At 37.9% G+C, this 23,215-nt stretch overlaps 2 protein-coding genes across 2 annotated transcripts; one reads left to right on the forward strand and one right to left on the reverse strand.

Annotated features, from left to right (window-relative positions):
• Positions 1-1,626: 1,626 nt before the first annotated feature.
• taok3b (TAO kinase 3b) lies at positions 1,627-17,403 on the reverse strand. The gene is made up of 8 exons (XM_079814699.1): positions 16,895-17,403; positions 13,963-14,199; positions 13,040-13,168; positions 5,843-6,046; positions 4,885-5,124; positions 4,391-4,603; positions 3,850-4,032; positions 1,627-2,394 (listed from the first exon to the last, which is right to left on the reverse strand). The coding sequence occupies exons 2-8, from the start codon at positions 14,146-14,148 to the stop codon at positions 2,233-2,235; spliced, it is 1,317 nt and encodes a 438-aa protein (XP_079670825.1). The 5' UTR covers positions 14,149-14,199; positions 16,895-17,403; the 3' UTR covers positions 1,627-2,232.
• On the forward strand, positions 17,121-22,618 carry m17 (IL-6 subfamily cytokine M17; the record flags this gene model as incomplete). The annotated part of the gene is made up of 3 exons (XM_079815267.1): positions 17,121-17,379; positions 19,982-20,133; positions 21,581-22,618. 3 exons carry the CDS (start codon positions 17,121-17,123, stop codon positions 22,031-22,033), a joined length of 864 nt encoding a protein of 287 aa, XP_079671393.1. The 3' UTR covers positions 22,034-22,618.
• Positions 22,619-23,215: the final 597 nt, after the last annotated feature.

A 23,215-nucleotide genomic window follows, 5' to 3' on the forward strand; every position in this document is an offset into this window, starting at 1 on the left:
ATTCCCGTTAAACTCAGTCATCAAAAAAAAAAAAAAAAACACTCTCAATCCGCCTGCCTCAGCTCACCAAAACTTTCTCCAGACATAGTATGGTCCCAAATGTTCAAGTTAACATGAAGAAATTAATTTGGATTTGAGTAGTGTAAAGCAAATATACGATACTGTCTAATTACATTTACATGTATATGTGAATAATACGTTTCAGTAAAGTTTTCTTTGAAAAATATTTTTAAGTAGAATATTACCAAGTAGAGTGTTCTGATCTCATTGGCGGTGTTTCTGTAAGAAAATTCACCATCTTGTGGTCAATTGAGGGACTGCATATGAGAATGTATTGTGTGAACGTTGAATTGAATTAATTGTTTTATATTGGATGGATGTGCTTTATTGTTATTATTATTAATGTACAATTTCTATTATTAAAGGTATTCTTCTGACCAAGCCATACAAGAACTGAGATTGAGATTTAAACAATGTTTTTACAACTTTTGTTAAAAGGGAGATCAAATACCGAACAGTATGCACTTGAAGATGCACAGAAATGCAGATATTTTGTTGTGTTAACATCAGAAACCAAAATAAATTAATGAATTATTAAAATAGCCAATCTATTACTTTTAGGAAACAAACCAATATTTCCCAACATGCTATTAGCCAATCAAAACTTCATTGTGTTTATTTGTTAAAACATCTCTTAATTTGTGCAACGGCAGTTTTAACAATGGCTTTGTTGGAGAAGAAGCCCTACAAGACAGTAGCAGGAAAGCATCTCACAGATCACTGATAAAACATTATGAGACACTTAGGATGAATAATAAGGGGAAATGTCAGAGTTTATAAAACATAGTAGTTGGTCAGGCCCAAAGAATCTTTTATTACACACCACAAATCTGCCTATACAGTACATGTTTTTGTGAATTAAGAATCAACTGAACCCCTTCTACTAGTTGCTGGAGTGGTGTCTTTCTTAAATGACAGCAAGCCATGAACTCTGTTACACAGAGGTGTTCACATTATAGCTCCACCAGACATGAAGGCTGTCACATGATGCACGAGAATATAAGTTGCTTTCTATTTTACTTACAAAAATAAGTTTGCATTCCTCTGCCTTCACTGAACAAGAGTTCCATAGGTTTTTGTTGGCAATGATTGATCAATACATATGTAAACCCTATTTAGGTTATCATATACAAATATTTATATAAAATTTTTACAACACAAATTGCAACATTTTCCCTGTACAAGAGCAGTGATAAGTCCACATTGAATGAATCACAATTCAACAAATTGTGCAAAATAAGGAAAACAAAAACATTCATCAACATAACTTAAAGGCATTTGGCAATTTGGCGGGTATTTATATCAAAGATAAAGCTTATGTTCAGTATCAATAGCCATGAAAACAAAACTGTTATGACCACTTTTATTTGTACACGGCTAAAATCTCTGACAGATTCATGCTCCACTTCACAACCTGAATTTGTCTTTTAAAGTGCATGCAATAATACCAGTAACTCTGACAGAACTGATTCAATGTAATAAGTCCACATCCTGATAAAACTAATGCCAATTAATTTAGGATACTGAACAATGAATGCATTTTTTGTTCTTTTTTTTTGTTCTTTTCTAAGTAAAAAATAAATAAAGCGTGGGTTCCACAATATGAAATTAATTAAAAGCTCTTAATGTACTCACCATATTTTAAAATCAGACACTGCTTCAAAATCTGCTTCTGCGTAAAGTTTTCATCAACAGTTGTCACATTCTCTGTGATACATACAAAACAGCTAATAGCCACGGTGAAGACGCAGGACACATTCTACAGTCGCAATGTCCTTTGATGACACCAAAGGCATTTCACACTTCATATCCACCTAACATGATGGGATCGTACTTAACATATCAAAGTGCTTACTTGTACTAAAATATCCTGAATTACTAATTTAATACCAAAAGTGGGACAATGGCATGGAGAAAAGGTCAGCTTGTCTAGATATTTCTTCTTGGTTAATGAACTCAGTGATGCACCATCAAACCATTTTTGAGTTTGTGACTGTTTAGTTTCTCCTTTCAGAATATCAGTGATGTTCTCACAGCCGATATGAGATAAAAGATATTGATCCAGCATGGTCACTGTTTGGATGATCTTGGTAAATCCAACAATCAGGGACAGTGCAGGCACAATGTGTCCAAAGACATCAGTGTTGAACAGTCCCTTTCACCTCTGTTGGATCATCTGGCCTCATCCTTGGGAAAGTCAAATGAGGCCAAGCTTCCGAATCCTAGCCGTGCACTCTCTGAATCAAACATCTCCAGTTCTCGCTCCTGACGCTCAAATAAATGCTTGATTTTTTCGGTCCGTTCCTTATGAAGTGAGGCCAGCTCTTCTTCAATCTGTGAACAGAGGTGTGGATAGTATTTCAGACAAGATTCCTTCCATTTTATTACTACCAGGTTCACAGTTTGACCAGTTATGGCCAAATCTATCCTATGAGGTTCATTTAAAAGGGTCCTGGATTGAGAAATCAACTTTCCCTTGAGCTATATAAAAGGTATAAATTTGATATATAAAAGGTCATGGTAATATATAGATATCCTGTAAGTTTCAGAGCTGAAAACTTCCTTGTTAGTCTAAGAAAAGCTTTTATTGACACCAGGCCCAGCAACCTTGCCACACCTTGATGTCATCGTGTGGTGAAACACCGCCTCAACAGAAGAAGAACAATGCCTGATTCTGTAGCCCCGCCCACCAACTCGTGCCACTGACATGACACAGGCCTACATAGAGCTAAACCGGATCTAACTTCTAAGCAATAACCATACCGCATAAGCTTCATTCAGATTCCAATATTATGAATGCATGGATGAACTTTATTTTTAATGAATATCCAGCTCACATGGGGAAGACATTGCGCGTTTGTTCCTTCATATCAATTATTTTGTAAACAAGAGACTGGATTTGCAGACAGGATGAGATTACATGAATGAATGAAGCAACACACCAATGTGAGTAAAAAATTTTACAGATTGTTACAGATTGTTTTGATATCTATGGATTATGTGTACGTGTCTAACTGAACATACCTTAGCACGCTGTCAAAGGCTGGAGAATCCTTTGTTTGTGGTGTTGTTGGTTCATTGCTATTCGGACTCGGACATGTATGGGCCAGGGCTCGCAAAGCCCAATGTCCGGGGCTATGTGTTTTCCAGACAGGCTACAAAAACGGGCTATCTTAAATAGTGAAATAACATTCCTTTTTTTGATGTGCGTTGTTCACTCTCTTGACTTGATATTTGAAGGAAAAATACAATCGCAGAACTTTTCAACATGCTGATTTGTCTGACTCTGCAGTAAGGTGTGTGTGTGTGTGTGTATGTGTGTTCGCGTGTGTGTGTGTGGTTCGCGGTTATATCCAGCAATCGGACGGGCCAAGTAATAAAAAATAACATTCCAATCAATTGCGGACGGATGAGAGATAAATCATTGTGTTTGTTTGATAGGCTAAAGATATTTTGCGAGCCCTGTGGCGATTCATTCTGGTTGCCGTTTCCCTAGACGCTTTCAAAACAATTCCCACATGTACTGACAGGGGAGCTGAAGCTCAATATGCAAATCTTATCCAATCCTAGCCGTGGGCGCTTACTTCCAAGTCTTCAGTGCGGCATGCCCATAAAAACCGAGCGTTCCAGAGAGCCTCAAAACCAGGATATAAAATAGCCTATTACTTATTCATTATGATGTTTTTTAATGTAAAAGCCATGCGAACATCATAAGTTGACCTCAGACAACAGTATACTTCTTTTTTTTTTTTTTAAGCCAGTTAATGACACCTTTAAAAAACAACTCACCTTCTGTTCCAAGTGAGCCCGGCGCAAAGACGCCTTCTGTTCCAACTTCTGCACCTCACGCTCATGTTGGGCCTCCATCTGCGCCTTGGTTTTGTTCTGGTAGGCATCGAGGAGCTCCATCTCCTGATGTAGCTGCTGCCTTAAAGCCTGACATTCAGCCTCCTGCTCTTCATCTAAACGTAACTGAGAGAATTATATGCTGTGATTATTATCTAATAAAATGCCTAATTTTCTATACTAGTCCCTATTGAATGAAAACAATATTGCATATAAGCAGCAATATTACACTTAACAATCAGTGTTTATTTGGACTGACGGTGCAAATTTTAGCAGTTCCTATCAGAACCACTGGAGGGAAACCTCTCAAACTGTTTTAAACAGCCAGTAGCTGCTTTTTGAAATTTCTCACAGGTGAATATCAAAATAAAAGATCTTCTGACTGTATATGAAAACAGCATTTGTTTAAGAACACTTGGGGCTATGTGTTTTGTGTGGTTTGACTTCTAAAGGGTCATTTTCCTCTGGCGCTTGTGTATTTTACCGATTGAGAGGCCATCATCTCATTAATGCTTTGCTCATATTGTTCTGCCAGCTGTGCGAGCTTGCGGGTCTGCTCCTCCTTCAGTGACTTCAGGATGGCTTTGTGGTCACTCTTCGGGGAGACCTCCAGCTGATGGTTCCTCAGAGCTTTGTACTGCTTGTTTTGCACCTTACAGGTATCTTGGAATTGCTTTTTGATCTGCATCTCCAATGTCTACAATGAGATGAGAATATTTAGGTATAATTTTTATAATGAATCATACAAGGGTTAAATATGATAGTGTTTTCATCCTGTGTTACTGTGTGTACTTTCACTGTTTCAAAGAGAGAAAAACATTTAACATTAACCTGAAAATGATTTGAATCATTTTATAGTTAAATTAGTGACTTGTTCATCCAAAGCTGATACATATTCTATTGTTATCTTTCCTTTATGTCGTTTTCCTTTTACTTCATATTTTAATTTGGTTCTATCCACCATTACAAACTGTTTACCTTAAGGTTCCTGGGCTGCTGTCGGCGTTCCAGTGCATGCTTCCTGTGTAGCTCCCTCTGTCGGCGACTGTTGTACTCCTCCTGGTTCTCCAACTCAGTTTGATGCTGGTGGCGCATCAGCTCAAAGCGTAGCCTTTGTAAGGTATGTAGTTGCCGCTGTTCCAGCTCTTGGGTGGACTCATCCTGCCTGATCATCAACGCATGCTCCATTTCTTTTTGTGTCTTCTTCTTGTTAAGTTCCTTTAACACAAAGAGCAAGACACGTATCAATAATATTTCATTGGTTTGTGTGACATCATCAAAAAAGTATAGATTGTAACTGATTTGAAATAGCACAAATGATCAACACTACATATAATATATATACACACAAGCTACCTTTCAAAAGTTTGCGGTCAGTAAGATTTAAAAAGAAAAAAAATGAATACTTTTATTCAGCAAGGAAAGATTAAATTGATTGTAAAGACATTTAAAATGACAGTAAAGACGTTTACATTGTTACAATAGATTTCTGTTCTATTTATCAAAGAATCCTGAAAAAAAAATTATTATGGTTTTCACAAAAATATTGCGCAACGCAATAGTTTTCAACATTGATAATAATAAAAAAAAGTTACTTAAGCACCAAATCAGCATATTAGCTTTCTGAATGATCATGTGATACTAAAGATTGCAGTAATGGCTGCTGAAAATTGAGCTTTGCCATCACAGGAATAAATTACATTTAAAAAAATATATTAAAATAGAAAACTGTTATTTTCAAATAAATACCGCCTCGTGAGGTGAGGTGAGCATAAGAGACTTTAAATAATAAAAAAATCGAAATTTAAGCAACCCTAAACTTTATTCTAAAAACCTCTGGATATTACTGTGATTTAATGTCTAAATGAAACTTCAAAATTCACAAGAAGAGAAAAATATGCTTGAGACATTCTTTGTGGTGACTTTGTGTTCTTGCCTCCCGTATTTGCTCTTGTTCAAACTCATGCTTCTTGATAAGGCTTCTTCTTTTTAGAGCACGGCAGCTCCTTTCATAAACCAGTCTTTGCTGGTTCAACAGCTGGGCCTCCTCCTCAGCCTGGGAGCGCTGCATTGTTTCCTTATGCCGTGACAAGCGCTCCTGTTTCTCTTCTTTTGGTGTATCAGAGTCTTCATTCATGTCCTAATGTATAAAGAAGAAAAAAAACTTTTTACTGCAATATTTTACTGCAAAATCATGTAGAATATAAGGGTATAAGGAGCAATGACTTACACCTATTACAGGTAATATGAAACAACTAGTCTGACATTGTTCAGGGCCCTGTGACAAAGGGGGCCCACTAACATCATCTATGGCAGTGGTTCCCAAGATTTTCAGAGGGGCCGTACCCCCTGAGACATTTAACATACTTCTGTGTACCTCCTCTCTTACACTTAGACTGCAGTCACCTTTTCCATTTCACAAATTCACATTAACAAATAATCAGATAGAGTGAAGAGTAAATTTGGTGTGCTGTGTGAGGGGAGGTTCTGAGCTCGGAATTTGGCCAAAACCTACACTCTAAAAAATGCTGGGTTAAAAATAACCCAAGTTGGAATGAAAATGGACTAACCCAGCAATTGGGTTGTTTTAACCCAGCGTTTGGGTTAAATGTTTGCTTAAAACAACCCAATCGCTGGGTTAAAACAACCCAATTGCTTTTTTTAACCCAGCATTTTTTAGAGTGTAGAGTACTCCCCCGTATCCCTGCTGGCTATATATATATATATATATATATATATATATATATATATATATATATATATATATATATATATATATATATATATATATATATATATATATATATATATATATATATATATATATACGTACACTCACCTAAAGGATTATTAGGAACACCTGTTAAATTTATCATTAATGCAATTATCTAATCAACCAATCACATGGCAGTTGCTTCAATGCATTTAGGGGTGTGGTCCTGGTCAAGACAATCTCCTGAACTCCAAACAGAATGTCAGAATGGGAAAGAAAGGTGATTTAAGCAATTTTGAGTGTGGCATGGTTGTTGGTGCCAGTTGGGGCGGTCTGAGTATTTCACAATCTGCTCAGTTACTGGGATTTTCATGCACAACCATTTCTAGGGTTTACAAAGAATGGTGTGACAAGGGAAAAACATCCAGTATGCGGCAGTCCTGTGGGCGAAAATGCCTTGTTGATGCTAGAGGTCAGAGGAAAATGGGCCGACTGATTCAAGCTGATAGAAGAGCAACTTTGACTGAAATAACCACTCGTTACAACCGAGGTATGCAGCAAAGCATTTGTGAAGCCACAACACGCACAACCTTGAGGCGGATGGGCTACAACAGCAGAAGACCCCACCGGGTACCACTCATCTCCACTACAAATAGGAAAAAGAGGCTACAATTTGCACGAGCTCACCAAAATTGGACAGTTGAAGACTGGAAAAATGTTGCCTGGTCTGATGAGTCTCGATTTCTGTTGAGACATTCAGATGGTAGAGTCAGAATTTGGCGTAAACAAAATGAAAACATGGATCCATCATGTCTTGTTACCACTGTGCAGGCTGGTGCTGGTGGTGTAATGGTGTGGGGGATGTTTTCTTGGCACACTTTAGGCCCCTTAGTGCCAATTGGGCATCGTTTAAATGCCACGGCCTACCTGAGCATTGTTTCTGACCATGTCCATCCCTTTATGACCACCATGTACCCATCCTCTGATGGCTACTTCCAGCAGGATAATGCACCATGTCACAAAGCTTGAATCATTTCAAATTGGTTTCTTGAACATGACAATGAGTTCACTGTACTAAAATGGCCCCCACAGTCACTAGATCTCAACCCAATAGAGCATCTTTGGGATGTGGTGGAACGGGAGCTTCGTGCCCTGGATGTGCATCCCACAAATCTCCATCAACTGCAAGATGCTATCCTATATCAATATGGGCCAACATTTCTAAAGAATGCTTTCAGCACCTTGTTGAATCAATGCCACATAGAATTAAGGCAGTTCTGAAGGTGAAAGGGGGTGAAACACAGTATTAGTATGGTGTTCCTGAGAATCCTTTATATATATATATATATCCGATATTGAATTGAATCGAAATCTAATCGAATTGCAAGCTTGTGAATCGAAATCGAATCGAATTGTGAAATTTGTGTCAATACCCAGCCCAACTAACCATTCACATCACAATTAAAATATTGCATCAATACTGAACAATGATTTGTAAACCTTTATGAGGTTTGCAGCCGTTTTCTGGTACTTTTCACTGAATTTTTCAGGAAGTGAAGTGAATGTGTAAACAAGATAATTAGTAAATAATTAGTAAATAAGTAAAATAAATAGAATAATCCAACACATCATACCTGAGTCCTGGATTCTTTATATTATTGCACGACCAACAGAAATCGTACATGTGAACCATAATTCATCTTAAGCAACCTCTGAACTCCATTCAAAGTATGTATGTGTATAAATTAGGGCTGGGCAAATTAACACGTTAACGCGAGCGATTCATTTTTTCAGCTTAACGCATTAAAAATATTTAACGCAAATAATGCAGCATCCGTTTTTATATCCATTTTTGCCCAGCGTTACATGATCACGCTCCTATTCATGTAAATGCTTCCAAGCGCGACAAGACACTAGAGAACACGCTGTATGTCAATGTCCTGTCTGTGTGGCTGCGTCTCATGTCAGCTAATCAAGGGACACTCTGACACACACACACACACACACACACTCGATGCACAGACAGACTCGCGTCAGTCTCCTGCTCACATCGAGTTCTCTTTTGCTCTTGAACAAACAATAACAACAACACAGAGAATTTTGAGTATTCTCATATTAGGAGTCTTAAATTAGTTAAATGACGTCTTAAATTAACTTAAAGAGTTGTGAGGAAATGAGATGCGTGGGACAGCACGTCAGATCCACGTCATGTTCGTCAGCGGCTGTTCTTAAAGTGACAGGAGCACTGATGATGCCTGTCATTAATGTTAATCAAAGAACAACTGGAACAGAGAAAATTGTAGCTTTAATGATGATTCATCTATATTTCATTTATTATTTATGCAGTTAAGAAAGGTGTTTGATAACTATTACATTTCTATAATGTCTAAGAGGGAAGGCCACATGTAAAAATAACATTATAATGGGATTATGTAAAGATTGTTTTTAAGTTCACTTAAATTAAAAGTTGTTTTTTTAAAGCCTAATAAATGTTGAAATTGGGAGCTTTCAGTTATACTGTAATGTAATGTCATTAATGTTTCATAGAGAGATTAGTATCAGTGATACTGGCCTTCATTCATAAAAAGATGCCATTACAACACATATTTAAAATATCCTGTCTTTAAATTGTTTCTACATTAATTTGGAGAGTAACTGAAATTATTACAATATCAAAATATTAAAAACTTAATTACAGAAAAAAATGTGATTAATAAAATTATTTTTTGTACTAATTTTAAGCACTAGTATAAATATATATATATATATATATATATATATATGTATCCTCTCGTGCTGATTGGATAGATCACTTGAACATGTTCCTCCTTAACTTTGTTAATAAAACTGTCACATGTCCAGTCTGTTTTGGTTGTGTTTTCTTTCGTTGTCATGTTCCTTTGTTCTCTTTCCCGCCACTTTCTCTGTTTCCTTGGTTACCCTCGTTAGTCTAGTTCTGTTGTGTGTAGTTCTTTATCATCTGTGTCACCTGTGCCCCTCGTTATTTCAGTCATCTGTGTTTGATTATAAGTTCCTCATGTTCACTCTGTCTTTGTCCGGTCACCGTTATACCCGCTATGTAGTCCTGCTATGCATCCCTGTATGTGTTTTTGAACCGTCCCTCAGTAAACTACGTTTGAGATACTCCTCTGCCTCTCCTTTACTTCCTGCCTGAGCCAAACTGTAACAGATGACCGGATCAAGACCGAACGAGATGGCAGAGGGATTCCTTCTCTCCCTCCGTCCGCTAGAGTGGCATGTGGAGGAATTTCTGGAGTATTCCGACCTGGTGAGTTGGAGAGATCCGATGGTCAATATTTGTTTTCGGAATGGACTGGATGATGACTTGTTCTTTCAATTGTTGTCTCCTGAGCTTTGCGACTAAGTCTGTAGCAGACTTAATTAATTATGTCCTCCTTTTAAATGGTTCTGATTTCTGTTTTGATGCTGTCGCTGAAGGTAGCTCAAGTCTGAATCATCCAGTCCATCCCCACAAACCAGAGGACTTTCCAGCTCACCCGAGTACAGAACCCTCCACATGCCCTTCCACTGCGACCACCCTTGCCAAGAGGGTCCCTCCCCCTGAAGAGCCCGCCAAGGACGGCTGGCTCATCGATTTCGGGCCTGCTCCGTGTCTCCTGGATTCTGCTCCAGACTCCTGTTCCCGCTCCATGTCTCCTGGATTCCGCTCCAGACTCTCCTGTTCCCGCTCCGTGTGTCTCCTGGATTCCGCTCCAGACTCTCCTGTTCCCGCTCCGTGTCTCCTGGATTCCGCTCCAGACTTTACTGTTTCTGCCGCCCACGAGGCCGCTCCTGCCTTCTACGAGGCCGCTCCAGGCTGCCACGAGCCCACTCCACCTCGCAGGGCTGCTCCAGCCAACAAGCCCGTCCCATTCCATGAGTCCTCCATACCACCCCGGAATTTGTATATGTATATTTGCGATGTACCTGTGGGTGGGGCTCTGGTTCCGCCTAGGCGCCCCAAAGACTCCCGACCCGCCATGGCCGCCCAGGTCTCCTGCTCCGCCCAAGGCTCCTGATCCGCCTGCGGCTCCCCCCTGGAGGCCCCCCAGCCAGTCAGACCCCAGTGCTCCCGCCCACCCTCTTTGGACTTGTCATCTGTGTTTGTATATAAGTTCTTTCAGTCATCTGTGTTTGTATAGAAGTTCTTTCAGTCATCTGTGTTTATATAGAAGTTCTTTCAGTCATCTGTGTTTGTATAGAAGTTCCTCTTGTTCACTCTGTCTTTGTCCGGTCACCGTTATACCCACTATGTAGTCCTGCTATGCATCCCTGTATGTGTTTTTGAACCTTCCCTCAGTAAACTACGTTTGAGATACTCCTCTGCCTCTCCTTGTCTTCCTGCCTGAGCCAAACTGTAACAAACATCATTAAGGGACAATTTGCCCCCTTAAATTGATTTTCCAGTCCATGTATTACCTTTTATAAAATAAGTAATATTTTAAATATAAATGTAAATAGAACTGTTCAATAGTGCAGTAGTTCTCAAAGTGTGGTACGAGTACCATTAGTGGTACTCAGAGGAATCACTAAATAAATGAATGTTAAAACGCATTAATTTAATCTTTGTTTGTTTTTTTTTACATTGAAGTACAGTTTTAATTTAACTTTACAACACATTTTATTTGAATCATTATTTTTTTTTTTTTACAAACTGTGTATTTACAATGTTAAAGTGCCTGACAATAAATATTCCTATTAGGAATAAACTGCCTTGTTTTTGAACTGTGCGGAGCTGTAGCTGAATAGTTAGGCCTACTACGCTACTGTATATTAATTTTGGTCATTATGGTGGTACTTGGAGAGCCAAATATTTTTTGAGGTGGTACTTGGTATAAAAAGTTTGAGAACCCCTGCAATTGAGAAATATGCAATGATGGTAAAAACGAAGTGATACTTTTAAATATTAAAGCTACACTATGTAACTTTTCCGTCCACTAGAGGTCGCCTGTTCAAAACAAAGGCGTAGTTTGATGACGGCACGTTTGAGCGCAGAATCTCGGGACATGTGGTCTTCACTTCACAGCCGGTGGAAAACAGTCAGGATAGGACTCGGGCAGAAATCATGTTCATGGATGCGATTATTAACATTACTGTAGTCTGAAGCAGAGCAGGACCGAGTGTTGTGGAGCTGAGCAAGGCCGCAGGAGCGATTGAAGAGCGGGACTGTTATTATGGCATAGTCGCTGGCGGGACTTTTATTATGACACGGTTGCCGGCGTCACTTCCTCTTTTCCAGTCATGAGTATATGAGGTAACGCAACTCTGTTTATCGTATTAGATATATCTGAGTGTGTTGAAAAGGAAGTTATGACGTTCGCTCGGCGGCTGCTATGACACTTGTTCACAATGCAGTGAGAGTAAAGTGTTAAACTGAACAAAACCGGAGACCGAGGGTGACGCAGATATGACGCAATCGACAGGCGACTCCCTCACACGCATAGCTCACACGTCCCGGTTCCTTGGTTAAAATAGCAATTTTCTCACGATTTACAAATAGTTTAAAACATTTGGGATATTCTAAGTACTCAACTGAACAAAATATATAACACTGGCCTAGTGGTTTCTGGACATTTTACTGCAAAAATCCTACATAGTTCACCTTTAAGCTAAAACCCCCAGTAGGTGGCAGTAAGTCACTGTCTTAATGAGTTAGTCATCAAGTCATTTATTCAGTAACATAGCAAGTGGCTGTAATTTTGAATAATGAATGGGTTCAAAGCTGCAGATTCCTTTATGAAACACTGCTGTTTGTTGCAATTCTGCTGTGGCTTTCGCTTGGACTATTATTTTGCTGCAAAATAGAGCAAACAATACTGACAATACTGTGTTTAAAATGTACATCACTTAATATTACCCTTTTGTTTGTTCAACTAAAATAATTGCGTTCTTGCTCATTTAATATAATATCAAAATTAAAACAAGAATTCACACAAGGGTATTTTTTTGTATTGAAGAGAGTTTATGCACAGTCTGTGTCTATATTTGTTCTTCATGATAATAGTTGCTAAATTCCCACTTTTAGAAAGGTTCATTGTTGGGAACGCCGGTAATGTAGCATGATTTGCAAAGGCAGCATACTCTGCGCGCAACCCATCATACTGTATGTAGTACACGCTGCTTGTGTGGATGCAGTCAGTTTTGATCGCAAAAGATGTGGAAAAGCAAACGGTTCTTAGAAGGCTCCTCAGTCGAACCAACTATGAACTGGGACTAACACTTACTCTGAACTAGCACCCAGTTCATTCTGGTGGAAAAGGGCTATATGAACTGGGACTAGCACTGACTCTGAACTAGCACCCGGTTCATTCTGGTGGAAAAAGGGTAATTGAGCTCAGAAGAGTGGGGCCCATGCTAAAGTCGTCCTGGGTTTGTCCTGTGAATTCATTCTGATCTCACCTCTTTCATTCTTTCTCTGCATAGTCTGTACTGCTTTTTCTGTGTGTCCAAGAAGGTGGTCAGTTCCTTCTTCTGCTGGACCAAGATCTGTTGCTGGATTCTCTTCTCCTCAGCTGCCGAGGCCTTCATCTTTTGAGAGACAAAATGAAAAAAAAATGGTTTTACAACATTAATCACTTACAAATTAATCATGTAGGACCAAGGGAGGATGAGTATCACAAAAAGCTCACTGTGGTCAGCTGTGCATTAGTAAACTGACAATATTTTGTCATCATGGTGATTTGCTGCATTGAATAAACATACTGAAATAAGTAATTTAGTTAAAAATCAATTTAAAATAATTAATGTAATCCACATATAGTGGCATACAAAAGTCTGAGACCACTAGTGAAAATCCTTTCACATAATAATTTAGTACAGTTTATTTTAATTGCATGTGATAAAAATGTTTTGAACTGCAGAATTTCTTAGTATTTTCACCTTTTGTTTTAATCACAGCAGCCTCGAGCTGCTTGAACTCCACAAGTTTGTGTAAAACCTGATGATCATTTTCTCCAGTATGATTTGAGATGATCCAAAGAGATTCTCGAGCTTCAATGGAAGCAAGAACATCTGATCGCCTGTACAAAGGAGTTCAAGTGATCAATGTCACATATGTGCTTTTTTGATAATACTGAAAATACTGAAAAATATTTCCAATTAATTTGAATACTTAACCTTTATTTGATTTACATTTTTCATAATTCTAAAACATTCTGTTTATTTCCAGGTTCAAGTGAGATTTTGCATCCCAAATTTTTAATGTGGTCTTCAACTTTTGGACCCCACTGCATGTTCACTATATATACCGTACAAAAAAGTGACATCTTGTAAACTTTGCATAACCCTCTCTACTATGTGTAAAGTACAGTTGGAGCACACACCTCCTTGTCCAGTTGTGCAGCTTGCTTCTTGGCCAGCCGCTCCAGTTCAATGTAAGTGTTATTGGCCTGGGTCTCCACTTCCTTCTGCAGCCGGAGCTTGTGCTCATCCATCTCAGCCTTTAGCCTGTTCTCCAGGGCGATCAGCTGCTTCTGGTGCTGCCGCCGCATGCGCTTATACCCTGACATCTGCTCGCGCCGCACAGCTTCCTGCTCATGCTCCTGGATCTGCTCACTGACCTGCAAACACACAGTGTGTTGGGGGTCAAAGGTCAGGTAAGCCAAGCAAGAATATTTTCTTTTTGCACCTTTTAAACCACACCTTTTAAATCTGCAGATGTAAGGTTAGATATTATCTTAAGATAAATTGGTACCATTTAAGTTACCAATTAAGTGACTTTCTAGTAATTTCTGTACTATTATGATTTATTCAGAATTTTCTAAATTGAATTTTTTTTTAACATTATATACCATATGTATATAATACATTATTATATAACCAATAAAAATGAGTGCATGCATCATCTTGTTTAATGCTGTTAATTTGCTCCATCAGAGAAACTGTGTATATAATGATCTGAATTGTTTGATATATTAAGCCTTAAAAAGTTTTTTCTTTCCTTTTTTCCCCACTAGCATGATGGTATAGAGTGTATCACTTATAAAGCTTTTTAAAATCTGAAACGTTCATATATAAGTTCTGGAGAAGAAGAGTTACTGAATACAAGAAAAGTTAATGCATAATGTGTAGTATATCAGTATCAAAATTTCAGGTTAAAATGAAAATGCATGCATAAGAACATTTTTTTATATATTGTGATTTCACTGTTTAGTTGTGGTCAGAATTGTTGGCACCCCTTGTAAATATGATCAAAGATGGCTGTAAAAATAAATCTGCATTGTTTATCCTTTTGATCTATCATTCAAAGAATTCGCAATAATCTAACCTTTCACTGAAGTAAAAGAATGGAAAGTCGGGGAAAAATCACATTATGAAATAAATGTTTTTCTCCAAAACACGTTGACCACAATTATTGGAACCCCTAGAATTTTTTATGACTAAAATATCTCTGAAGTATATTCCCATTAATATTCTCACAATAAAATCCCCTTAATCATTCATCACAACCAAGTAAAACCAAAGAATATAGTTCTGATGTGCAGCAAAAGATTGTTGAGCTTCACAAAATAGAAAGTGGCTGTAGGAAAATAGCTAAAGCAAAGAGAATTCCCATTTCCACCATCAGGGAAATAATTAAGCAGAGATTAGTTGAGTCTTGGGATCAGAAAGCAAAAATCAAACAACCCCTACATCACCACATGTTGTTTGGGAGGGTTTCAAGAAAAAATCTTCTTTTTCATCAAGAAACAAACTCCAGCATATTCAAAAGGGACCTGGTTCTGTGGTGAGATGACACTATAGAAATAGCTTTTTGGCAGCAAACCCGTGCAAACAGGGATAAAAAGTACCTCATGCCCACGGTTAAAAATACAGCTGGATCTTTAATGTTGTGGGACAATTTTTTTGCTGGAGGTCTTAGACATCTTGTTCAGATACATGGTATCATGGATTAGCAAATACCAACAGATAAAAAATCTAAACCTGACGGCCTCTGCTAGAAATCTTATAATGGGCCGTGGTTGGATCTCCCATCAGGACAAAACAATCCAAAACAAATGTGTCACTGAGCACAAAATGAAGCTTTTGCCATGACCATCCCAGTTCCGTGACCTGAACCCTATAGAAAATGAGTGGGGTAAACTGAAGAGAAGAAGCACCAACATGGAGCTGGGAATCTGAAGAGATTCTGTATGGGGGAATGGTCTCTGATATCTTGCCAGGTGTTCTCCAAACTCATCAGGCATTGTAGGAGAAGAGCTGTTATCTTGGCAAAAGGAGGTTGCAAAAAGTATTTAATAAAATGGTGCCAATAATTATGGCCAACGTGTTTTGGAGAAAAGCATTTATTTCATGATGTGATATACCCCCCCACTTTCAATTATTTTACTTCAATGAAAGGTTAGAATTTTGTGATTTTTTTTAAATAAAAAAATAAAAAGGATAAACGATGCATGTTTATTTTTGCAGCCATCTTTGATCATCTTTACCAGGGGTGCCAATAATTATTTTCATCATATTATTGATTAGTTAATTTATAATGGTCCTGTGATGTGACAAATATTTTTTTTAGTTTTACATTTTTAGTACAAAATGTGTTTGTCATTTAATAAGGGATCATAAAAAATGTATTGCAATCATACAACAACAACAAAAAAAAGCTGAATAAAATGAAATAATTAAATGCATGTTACACTTTAGCACATGTTAGCTATTAATATTTAGGTTCATATAATTTTACATTGAAGAACAATTTGATTTTGGAGCTAATCAGATTCATCTTGATGGGTTGAACACACTGTGTTCGAATGTCCGAGTAAAATATAATGATCAATAGTGCCACTGACTGAATCAAAATGCAAATATGAAAGCAAATATATAATAGATAATGATCATGTAGCCTACTACTACTACTACTACTCTCTCTCTCTCTCTCTCTCTCTCTCTCTCTCTCTCTCTCTCTCTCTCTCTCTCTCTCTCTCTCTCTCTCTCTCTCTCTCTCTCTGTATAAAACGTTTGACTTAGTTTGCATTCTGGAAAGGAATCTATGTGTGGGGGGAAAGCACTGTACATAATGTACAGCTCCAGAAAAGGGCTCTAAATCACAACAAAATTAATATATTTACTACAAAAAAATTAAACGGAAAATAAGCCTGCGCTCCGGTGACAGAAAGACGTGGGGGGGGGGGTGAAAAAGCGCTTATTAACAGGATGTGGTTGCCATGGCTACTGATGTGGGGTTGAGTGGATGACCATGGCAGGCCTGCATTTCCTATGCAAAAACGGAGAGCAGAAGAGGAGAGATAGGCTGCCTACCAAATATGCTGGTGTGATGATGGCAAAGCGTTGGCGGATGCTGCTGCTGCTGCTGCGATGATGGCGAGCCCGGCTCTTGTGAAAAGAAGAAGGCCGCAGCTCTGGCCTGATGTCCCTGTCTCCAGCCTCATCCCTCACGCAAGCATGCTTCTGCAGGGGGGGAGGAAAAGACGAAGTGAGTGGGGGTGGGCGCTAACCGAGCGCCCTGCTGCTGATGCTGAGGATGATGCCGCTGCGTCTCCCTGCTGCCCGCAAACAGCCTGCTGCTTCCAGCGCATCCTCTTCACCCTTCATCTGTTACTGGTGTATGTCGTTCACAGGTGCCTGCAAAAGGCACAGCATCGCGATGGATGACGCGCGAGTCGCTCTGTGCGGCGAGAGCGGGAGTCCGGAGCCTCTCTTCAGACTAGCGGCTGCACTTCCTGAGAAGAAAGAGGAGGAGGAGGAGGAGGAGGAGGAGGAGGAGGAGGAAGCATACAGATCCGGTGGGATAGAGTGAGTTACGCAATGCCTACCACGGGCAATCAGCGGAAAGAGTGTGTGCGCGTGCATGCGTCTTAAACTTTAAGCGTTTTCAACTCTACATAGCCTGCTTAAATGTGCACTCTGGGGTTTTTTTTTTTTGTTTTGTTTTTTTTTGCAAATTAAAAAAGTTGTACATGAAAAGATTAGGAGTTTTGACACGTGTGATTAAAACTGCATAGCCTACACTTACAATGAGTGTATTTCAGTATGTCCCCTATGTCATATTATTGGTTGTTGAGTGTCATGCAATCAACCGAGTTAATAATCATAATAATGTAACATATAATAAATATAGGCCTAAGTGAATTAAACCAGAAACAATGATCAGCAGCAAAAATGCAGCGAACACAGGTGTGTTAAATATTGTCACAGCAAAATGTCTCCATCAACACACAATAACTAGCTGAACATAGACCTACTTAAATCTTTTGTGTGCACTTTTAAACACCCAATTCGATAACATGTTGACTATTTATCATATATGTTTATGAGTTCTTCCACAATATCAAGATTCGCTTCACTGAATTATGAGAGAGCTACATGCTTCTGTGTTGCAAATATTATTGTTCTTTGCTCTGGTGCAACAGTGTCAGATTCTACATAAAAACATTTTTTTTAAATGAGGTGAGTTTATAATAGGTAATTATGAGAAATGCATAGAGGAGACTGGGGGATTTCCTCAGACTCTCAAGTAAAGCATTTCCTGTGTGGTTTAGAGGTTAAGAGAAATTGTCTTTGATCTTTTTGTCCCACAAATAAAATGCAGACCTGTCTGACACTCAAAAGCATGAATACTGCTGCATTAACACAGTCACCAAAGAGTTGGCTGACGTTGATAAACATTTGAAGGGGGGTGAAAGTGCCCCAATGCTGAGACTGGGTTGCCAAACCTATGCACATACAAAACCAAGGACCAACAACAGATACAGGAGAAAGTGACCACAGTTAGCATTTAACACTTCCAGTGTATCCTCATTCCCTCCACACTCTACCTATTGTGCATGATTTTGGTTAGAATTGTGGAAAGTACCAGGTACTGAACTACTATTACCTGTGTTTTGCTGAGAAGACACTGATTTCCCCTGTGACACAACTTACCACATCAGTGTCACTCTTATGCTTGAACAGACAGACTTCTAACCAAAGAAATTACATGTATTTGTCTGAGCGTATACATTTATTTTTTCAAATGTGGCTGTGAGATCAGACTATAGGAAATTTGTGCAAGTTCTAAACTTTTGGCTCTGGGATTTCCCTTGTAGGCCTTTGTAGTCATAAGGGGTAAAAATAAAACTTAGCTCAGTTAACATCAGATGTGTTTTTACGTCCACTGAAGGCATTCTGTGTGCAATAAATGTGCAATTACATCACACAAATCTTGAATAAAAGTGCAACAAATCAAAGCACAGCAAAGTCTTTGTCATCTTCCTTCCTTGTCTGCAGTTGATAGGTGGCTGAAATTCCTCACTTTGTGCCTCTGCGTCAAAAGATCGAAAGGTATCAGTGAAATTCTTGAGTTGAGAAACTACTTTCCTATTACAAGACCACTTCCTTTTGACCAACGGGCACAGAGTTCAAAGCAAGGGTGGAAGAGCACTGTGCTGGACTGTGGTTACTTTTCACATTTTTGTTGTATTTAGCATTGCATTGTCAAACTTCGAGCAATGTTATCGACTGAGCATGATAAACAGATGTAAAAATGTTCAAAAAGTGTAATCTCAAAATGCAAGGGTATACTTGCATAAAAATAAATCTGTGTGGATAATGAAATTAACATAGAGATGTTGTTGTCATGTGGCATTGCGCAACATGAAAATCTTTTTATTTAAGATTTCAGAGGAAACAGTAAAATAATTTTTTTTTAACTGATAAGCTCATTTGACGTAATGCCAGTTGAGTAAACCGACATGATTGCTCAACCTATCCAGACTCTGCATCACATAAGGAGATGCATCTAATCAAAAACTGGGTGGCAGCTTAAGAAGGAGGGAGCATTACACATAGTACATGTGATAATGAAGACGCAAAAAGAAAAAAAAATTCTGGGAACTCTTGTTGCCTCAGAAAGCTGGCTGCGTCATTTCCTTCCAATGACAAATGTGTGGTTTCAGTCTTTAAAAACTTTTTCAGAGTTATGATCATGACCAGTTTGAAACTTTGTCTGTGAAAGGAGAATGAATTGTCATGTTAGGAACATGGTCTGCCTATCTCAGAGGTCACAAGCGAAATTCAGTAAGTATTACTGTCACGCTGCACACATAACAATATGCTTACAGTCATGCTTAAGAATTATCAAACATGGAATATTATTAATGCTGTTATTCAGTTAAACAATACACATAAACAAAACATGCATGTTTGTTAAAGTGTGTTGCATTTGATTGATTTGTACTGACATGTACTGATTATGTATGTGCAGTCATAAGATCATCATCTGGTCATAATGACCCCAGTTAATGTGGAACTAAAGGCATCTTTTTGTGCACCATAAAATATACATTTGTTTTGACTTGACTTGCCTTTGTTGATTTGTTGAACGTGACTTTAATTGCATTTTTTCAGGAATAATACTCCCTCTCCTCATCTTGATTGCTTTTGAGTTATTGCAACCAACAATGTCATGCAATAATGAAAACTTCAGCCAGCTTCTTCACCTAAGTCTCAAGCGTACCAGGTTAACGAACAGAAATACGGCAGAGCTCCTAGAAACATATGTAAGTATACTCTCTTTCTATGGCTCGTTTTTTTTTTAACAAAGTACAATAATCGACCTTGCAAATGACTTTTACGTCAATAATCCTAGTTCAGTTGTGATTGGTACAAGAAAGAAGAGATGCTCTGACAATACGTACCTAATATGGTCAACAGTTGCTTGGGTGGTTTACACATCCAATGAGGTGATTCCATCCATTGATAAAACTGGTTTGTTTTGAGAGTGGGTGGGAGTCTGCGGGTATGTGGGAAGTGTAAACTTAGCTATTTGACAGTACTGTTAAGTGTGGAAATGAGTCTTTGAACAGAATATCTACATGTATTTATGGTCATATATATTCAAAATTACGGTAACACTTTACAATAAGGTTGTATTAGTTAACATTAATTAATGCATTAGTTAACATGAACTAACCATGAACAACACCTCTGTTCAGCATTAGTTCATCTTTGTTAACGTTAGTTCATAAAAATCCAGCTGTTCGTGGTTTGTTCATGTTAGTTCACAGTGCAAGATTGTGTTAATGTTAATGTTAGCAAGATTTTAATAATGCATTAGTAAATGTTGAAATTAACATTAACAAAGATAAATAAATGGTTCATAAGTGCAGTTCATTATTAGTTCATGTTAACTAATGTAGTTAACTAATGTTAACTAATGAACCTTATTGTAAAGTGTTACCAAAATTGCAAATAACACTGAATGGGGCTAGTTGTCACACAGTGGGTTTTTAAACTAATAAATTAATAAATACAATTCTGTCTAAGCCTGTGGTTTGCAACTTGGGGCCGGTGCCCAAATAAGACAAAACAACTCAAAATCAAGATATTTCTCATTTTAATTCACCCCCTGAAGAAGGTTTTTTGTTTCTTTGCTTGTTTTTTTGAAGAACCAGCATTGCTGTCTTGAAAAACCTAAATATATATGAAGTAGCCTAATTTTTAAAAGTGTGATTTCTAGACGTGGAAAAGTCATGTAAATTAATAATATCTTATAACTCAAAGGGTGATTTCTTGTTATGCCAAGCACTCAAATATTTTATCGAGTAAAATCCATAGTCTAAAATAATTATCCTTAATCCTTATCCTGTAAATCAAGTCATGGGGTTATTAAATATTGTTGTGGACAGCCAGGGGCCTTGGAATCAACAAAGTTGAGAGCCACTGGTCTAGGTACATGCCTTTAAGTCTTGCCTATGGAAAAACTACTGAACATCACCATCATTATTAGCCAGTAAAAAAAAACGATGGGGCATGTTGTCACAATAGGCATTAAATAGCCATAATTGTGCTCACTCGTTTACCCAAGAGCTATGAGACAATGTTGGAATTTAATATAAAGGATGACATTTGTAAGGATAAAATAGATTGTAACAAACGTACAAAACATTTTTTGTAAAACACTCAAAACTTTATAGTTCTTATAGACTTATGTCTTCTCTTATTCAGAAAGCCAGTCAAGGAGACTCAACAGACCTGATCTGTGAATTGCAAATGGACAATGTTCCAGAATCAACAATCTCCGGCAGTACCACATTGGATCACATCTCCAGTGTTTACACCCGCCTGAAAGAGTTTCTGCCTCACATGAAGACAGTTATGGAGCAGCAGAAAGACTTCAATCCTCCAACCAACCCTGTGGCCGAGGGGCTTAACAAGATGATTACACAAGTTCGCTACACTGCTCTGAGGGTGAACTGTCTCTTACAATTCTTGCAACCAAATATACCCATTCCTGAGCCAGCTGAAAGGCCAACAGGAATTCCCCCCGCACAAAATATTTTCCAGCAGAAGGCCTATGGATGCATTGTCCTGTCTCGTCTTCAAGAGCTCCTTAGCAAAGCTGTTCAAGAACAGAAGAAAATGTGCAGGAAAAGGAAGAAAAAAATATATATGTTTTAACTAAAATACATTCTGTGACATGACAATATTGATGTTATATTATTAATATTTATTTTTGTAAATCTGTAACTATTGAAAAGATGTCCAGTTGAGTAAGTGTTTTATGTTATATTTATTCATTTTATTTATTTCTGGCTTATTTCTGCCCTACATGTTTTATCCACATATGCAGACAAAAAGGTTCATAAAATTTTAAACTTCCATTTGGGCTAGAATGGATAATCTTATTTGGCTGTCATGGACTGCCATGGGTCCTTTATTATTTGACAGAAAAAGAAACAAACAAAAAAAACTGTCATCCAAACTATATACAATTTGGCTTGACTGTAGAACCTTTTGCTTTTTAGGAAAGAAGACTCAAAACAATTCTAAGCACTTACTCAGGATTTCTTAACAACACTCTATGAGGTTATGTATGTCGTCAGAGGCAATTGTTTTTATTACACAGAAATTTGCAGAGATCAACTGTGATGTCACGTTAGCCATATTGGCTTTTGTGGTCTGTGCTAACGTAGCATGACCTGAATAACCTTGTAAATGTATATGTACTTTTTGAGACTGCCGTGAGTTGAGACCATTTTAGAAGCCAGGAAGTGCAAGAGACTGATATCAGCCCATAATGACGCATTCATTTCACCACATCAGAAAGGGGAAAAAACTGACTGGCCGTCTCCCCTGTCACAAGGTATATGTGTGTGTTTGTGTCCATGTGAGTGAATCTCAAGCCATTTGCTTGATAGTTGACATACTTTGGTTAGTATGTTTCACTCAGGACTCTTTCTATAATTTTCTTTGTTATAAATTATGAATGTATGTAATTCTTTTTGATAAAAAATAATTATAAAATAATTATTTTGATACTTATTTATATGAGAATGCAAAGTGTAAATCACTTTGCATTCATATCTTCAAAATAAACTAAACAAAAAGAAACTTCTGTTCTTGTACTTACACTGTGTACAAATGTTCAAAGTCTGCACACAGAGACATTAAGAACTGCTTCTTCCTTTCTTTCCATTTGGTATATTGCTGACACTTTGAATGACAACATAATCAAAGCACGAACACTAATATTAATATTATAGTTACATCATAGCCATATCATCCCAAACAACATAGCCACTAAAGATACACAGTATCAGTAATTATCATGTTACTGGTTTTATCTGATTTATTAATATG

This window comes from Gobio gobio, assembly GCF_949357685.1.
Source record: "Gobio gobio genome assembly, chromosome: 4".
NCBI classification, from domain to species: domain Eukaryota; kingdom Metazoa; phylum Chordata; class Actinopteri; order Cypriniformes; family Gobionidae; genus Gobio; species Gobio gobio.

What these genes read in the sequence shown, in the direction of transcription:
- taok3b (XM_079814699.1), bottom strand. Translation starts at nt 14,148, where the DNA reads ATGTCAGGGTATAAGCGCATGCGGCGGCAGCACCAGAAGCAGCTGATC. An exon ending in CTGCACAACTGGACAAGGAG is followed by an intron (nt 13,169 to 13,962) that starts GTGTGTGCTCCA and finishes GTCTCTCAAAAG; the next exon opens with ATGAAGGCCTCGGCAGCTGA. An exon ending in GGGCTCACTTGGAACAGAAG is followed by an intron (nt 2,395 to 3,849) that starts GTGAGTTGTTTT and finishes CTCTGTTCACAG; the next exon opens with ATTGAAGAAGAGCTGGCCTC.